This window comes from Meleagris gallopavo, chromosome 3 (genome assembly GCF_000146605.3).
Source record: "Meleagris gallopavo isolate NT-WF06-2002-E0010 breed Aviagen turkey brand Nicholas breeding stock chromosome 3, Turkey_5.1, whole genome shotgun sequence".
NCBI classification, from domain to species: domain Eukaryota; kingdom Metazoa; phylum Chordata; class Aves; order Galliformes; family Phasianidae; genus Meleagris; species Meleagris gallopavo.
The window spans coordinates 83,542,164-83,546,725 of NC_015013.2; the positions used below are offsets into that span (position 1 = coordinate 83,542,164).

A 4,562-nucleotide genomic window follows, 5' to 3' on the forward strand; every position below is an offset into this window, starting at 1 on the left:
AAAAATCTTGAACTACACACACAAAAAAAAAGAGTCTGTTTTCCCCAAAAGATTATTTGATTAATTAAAAAAAACAAAACAAAGCAAACAACAAACTGTAGAAATTCCAGTGTAGTCTGCAGAAAATAAATGATTACAGTAAAACAAAAACGAGAAGCTAAGCAACAGTGATGTGCTCCTATGGCAATTCTAGTCCACACGTTATGAGCTATGGCTTTAAAAACCAGCCTGCTTAGAAATGTTTGCAATGGTGTTCACAGCACCTATTGAATAACACTGCCTAATCAACAGGTAGGGGAAAAAAAATACCCACCTGTTAAAGATTCAACAGTCATTAGCTATTGGGGTAAGAAATCCCTATTAGGACATAGGAAAAAAACAACAAAACCACTCTTAAAAAAAATGGGAACAATGAAAACCCACTTTTGCAAATAATGGAATTGCAGGAGACGGAATAAATCACCAGCATAACTTGCAGAACAATGTATTCCAAGTATCTACATTTTAAGCACTGAACACCTGAACTGCAGGTGCCAGAGGGGCAGACAGGTTTTGTAACGCAGCTGACTGCATGCCAGGCTGCTTTGCTGTGAGCCAAGCCCTCTGCTCAGCTCTCCATCCTAGAGGGCTGTGCAAGCTCTGGGATTCTTTGTTAAGGCCCTTATGCCTGCATAGGAATTGATCCCAAGAGGCATGACCGGTACAGGGAAGCACCAAGATCAGCACGAGACGTGATTTCGGTTGGCTAAAGAAGCTTTGCTCTTTGTTCTCAAAGAAATTTGGTCCTTTCACACCCCCCCTTTGTTTAATTAAAAAAAAAAAAAAAAACAACAAAAAAAAACCAAACCCACAGAAAACAAAGCCAGACTACGCAGGATATCTCAGGAGAGAAATGGCTGTGTCATAGTTCTGATGTTTCAGACACAAGGGAAAAATATTTTCACAACTAGTTTACCGTTTAGTACCCTGTAGATACATAATATTTGACATTTATAGCAGTTTCTATACTTTATGACCTAGAATATATTTTAGATCATTAATGAAAAATAAACCCATTCAGAAGACTGGAAAATAATGTGCATAACAGCTTACTTTCAAATGCAAGGTTTTGATGGAGTTTTTTTTAAACTTTCAAAAATATCTGTAAGAAAATATTATTTTACATACATATATTACACAGAGAAATAAACTTTGTTATGTACAAGGGTCAGTATGAAAGAAACAACAGGCAGACATTTACTTGTGGTCTAGATAACCTCAGTTGTTGTACACAAGTCAGTACAGCACAGAGACTCCATTCTCTTCTGGACTTTTTCCGTGATCATTGCAGCTTTCAGCATTTAGTTGTATGAAAGCTGCATGCTTCCCTCCATACACAAACCCTATTGCAGTCAGATATGGGTTGTTACCATACTTATTAAAGCAAGGTTGCACATTTGCTTGACAGCCACACCAACACGAGTATGACTCTACTGCATATTGAAGAAAACCATCAGTGCAGTCTCCTGAGCTATAGCGTTCTAACAGAGCTGAGTGTTAAATTCTGTTTTGGATTTGAGCATTTTGCAGTCCAAAATGAGAACACAGAGTCATTAAGGAAACACTGTATGGTGTATTTGCATAACCTTAAAGCCACATTTCCTCTGGAAGCAAGGCTGAAGGAGTTTATCACTGCTTTGCTCCCCTCCAGGTTGTGTATCTCAGAAAGAAAACAACTCAGATTTATTTAAACCATATTGTCAAAGTTGCTTTATGTAGTTCTAACTAATCAAAAATAGGTACCAACTTCTTAGTCAACAACCCTTGCTCCCAAGGGGTAGAAAGGACATGGAGTACTTTGCTATTTGTGGTATAACCATAAACAACCACAGGAAAGACGGCAGTAACAACGCTTCCAAGTTTACAGCACAACGGTAACTGCTGTTATTTAAATGAGCTCAAGCTTATCTTCAGGTTCACCTCTTCACTATCGTGCTTTTAAAGGGAAGGAATTTTGTATTATAAGTGGCGTCCAAATCTGTTTGCTCACACACTTAAGATCTCAGGACAATGATCAGATAGTGCCCACGTGGGAGAACAGTTCAACAGCTGAAAGCAAAATTCAGGAAACATTCAAGGGAGGCAGTGCTGCACCCCCAACCCACTGAATGGGGGACCTACACAACTCCCGAGGCATATCCTCTCTTCTAGTGCTATAGCTCAGCTGCACATCATAAAAATTAGTAGAAAATAGGGAAACATGAAATCTCTAAAAAAGAAATTTCTTTGTGATAAACGGGGGAATAAAATGAACACCCCAACCCTTCCATCCTGCACTCCTTCCCATCACAGGGAGGGAGTGCTGCTGTGCAGGACCTGTGCCACATTCCCAGCCATGAGACCACCTTCTTGAGGGGCAACTCACTGGAGATGTGCTGGTACACATGAACAGCCTGCTTCTACGCTCACCACAGATGTCATCGGGATCTCTGCTGTTTGCTTTAGGAGAAGCCTGTAACAAGCTCCAGCAGAGCTCAGTATGTGCCTGTAAGAACCCAAGCACGCATCAATGCGCAGACTCTGCAATCAGGGTTGTGAGCTTCCTCCTCCCTGGGACTGGTCAGCAGTAACAGCTGCTCTCTCCCCCCAACAGAACCACGTGCTGCTAACAAAGGCAGAGCTCCCCCAGCCCACCTGTACATTTCTATTAAGAAAGCACCAGGCACATCAGAAGCATTTCACTGAAGTCAGCACTGATTTCTCCCTTGCACCTCCTGGGGAGCTGGCCACCCATCCATGAAGCCTAGCACCACAAAAGCAAGCAAGCAGCCTGTTGCAAGACCAACCGAGCCACAACTGAAGAGAAACGGGCAGAGAAGGGACAGCAATATATCACACTACCCAGCTACCAACTGATCATACGCTCAGATAAACATGGCCATGTCCTGAAGTTGTTGGCTCCTTAATAGTATTAAGTACTCTTAACTTCTGCCGATAAGTAGGTGTCAAAGGCATTTAGCATCCCATAGGGTCAGGCCTACTGGCAGATGGTGGAGGGAAGGGCTGGCACAGAGGAAGGGAAAGAGGTGGGAGCAGAGAAGGATAGAGTTGCCCTGAGTTTTATCCTCTACAATAAGTCAGTGGTTTTTATCATCGAGCACTGAAGGAGTTAAGCACTAAAGCACAGACACTTAATCAGCTTTCCCCCTTCCTTTCACATGTGATCGGAATGAAGCTGCACTGAAACGGCCCAAAGGGTTTATAACAGCTCAATTTCGCAGCCTTCCGTTTTAATCCCCATCACCCAGCCCGAGCAGCATGGCGGTGCTGAGGCACTACTCCACAGCAGTCCGGGCACCTGGATGGTGGGGATGGTCTTCCTCATCCTCCTCGTCCTCTTCCTCTGCAGCCTGCAGGTGGCTGGAGAGCTCCTGGATCACGGCAGCCCTACCGATCTGGTCATTTCTCCTCTTCTCCATGATCAGATCCTCCAGGCTCTGAAATTCCAGCGTGTGGCTGCGCTTGTCGCCCAGCCGGATCTGCAGGCGGTAGGGCTGCTTGCCGATGCGCAGCTCCCCGCCGATTTTAAACTCCCGCTTGCCATAGCGGCACCAGGCAGCGAAACACTCCGAGTTTCTCCAGCTCAGGTCCCGGTCCTTGCAGCCCACCTGCTCCAGGGCATTGCGTACCACCACAGCCGGGCTGAGGGGTTTGTAGCGGTACAACTGGTTGGCAATGCGGCCCCTCCTGCCCTGGCTGGCATCGGTGAGGAAGCTGTTCACCACCTCCAGCCTGTGCAGGTGCACAACCTGAAAATCCCCCACGTAGACCACCCAGTGTGGGTACTGGGCCTGGCACACAAACTCCACCAGGTCGCCTGGTTTGCAGCGGTTCAGCAGGTTCTCTGGGGTGTAGGTGCTCAAGTGTCCTCTGCCTCCTTCCTCACCCTCCTCTGGCAGCACGTCCTCCTCAGAAAAGCTCTTCTGGTAGATGCACTCATCCCGGTAATAAACAGAGCACTCCACCTCATGCAGCTGGGGATCATAGGGCTGCAGGGCAGGGTGCTCACCCCCGAGGTCATGCCCTGAGTCCTGCTGCTGCTCCAGCTCATCGTCATCATTGGAAAAGATGTAGGAGACCCCGATCCTGGGCCCTTCATCTCTGTCCATGCCCGTTGGGTCAGCCGTGGGAACTTCCTTGTAGTTCAGATGGGTCAGCTTCTCCACCTGGTTCCCCATGCCTGCTGTAACAACAGACACACAGCAGGGCCATCCAGAGGCCAGAGAGACAGCAGAGAGGGAAATTTAGAGCTCGGTCTTCCACCCCCACTTCACGCTGCAACACAGCCCTGCGAGTACCCGAGGGGGGATGAAGGTGATGGCCCCGAACCACCGCCAGCGCCCAGGGGGAGGCGAGGCAGCACGGCCACCTGTTAGCCGGCAGCGAGGAGGAGGAAAAAGGCGCCTTAGGAGCACGGAGCCACCTGTTAGGGACCGAGGGCGCGGCTAAAAGGGAGACCAGAGGTCCGAGCTGGAGACGACGGAGTTCCACCCCCCGCGGAGGTGAATCTCCCCGGTCCAACT

The 4,562-nt window shown here is 47.6% G+C and overlaps 1 protein-coding gene across 2 annotated transcripts in view; it reads right to left on the reverse strand.

The window, feature by feature from the left end:
* Nucleotides 1-14: 14 nt before the first annotated feature.
* The window catches only part of LRATD2 (LRAT domain containing 2), a 5,082-nt gene continuing 534 nt past the window's right edge, over nt 15-4,562 (reverse strand). The window contains exon 2 of one of the 2 annotated variants that reach the window (XM_019614242.2): nt 15-4,219. In XM_019614242.2, the coding sequence (XP_019469787.1) occupies nt 3,315-4,217 (903 nt within the window). In that variant the 5' untranslated portion in view covers nt 4,218-4,219 and the 3' untranslated portion in view covers nt 15-3,314. Of the gene's footprint in view, nt 4,223-4,562 lie in introns of both variants that reach the window. The other variant, XM_010709312.3, reaches the window with a different exon arrangement.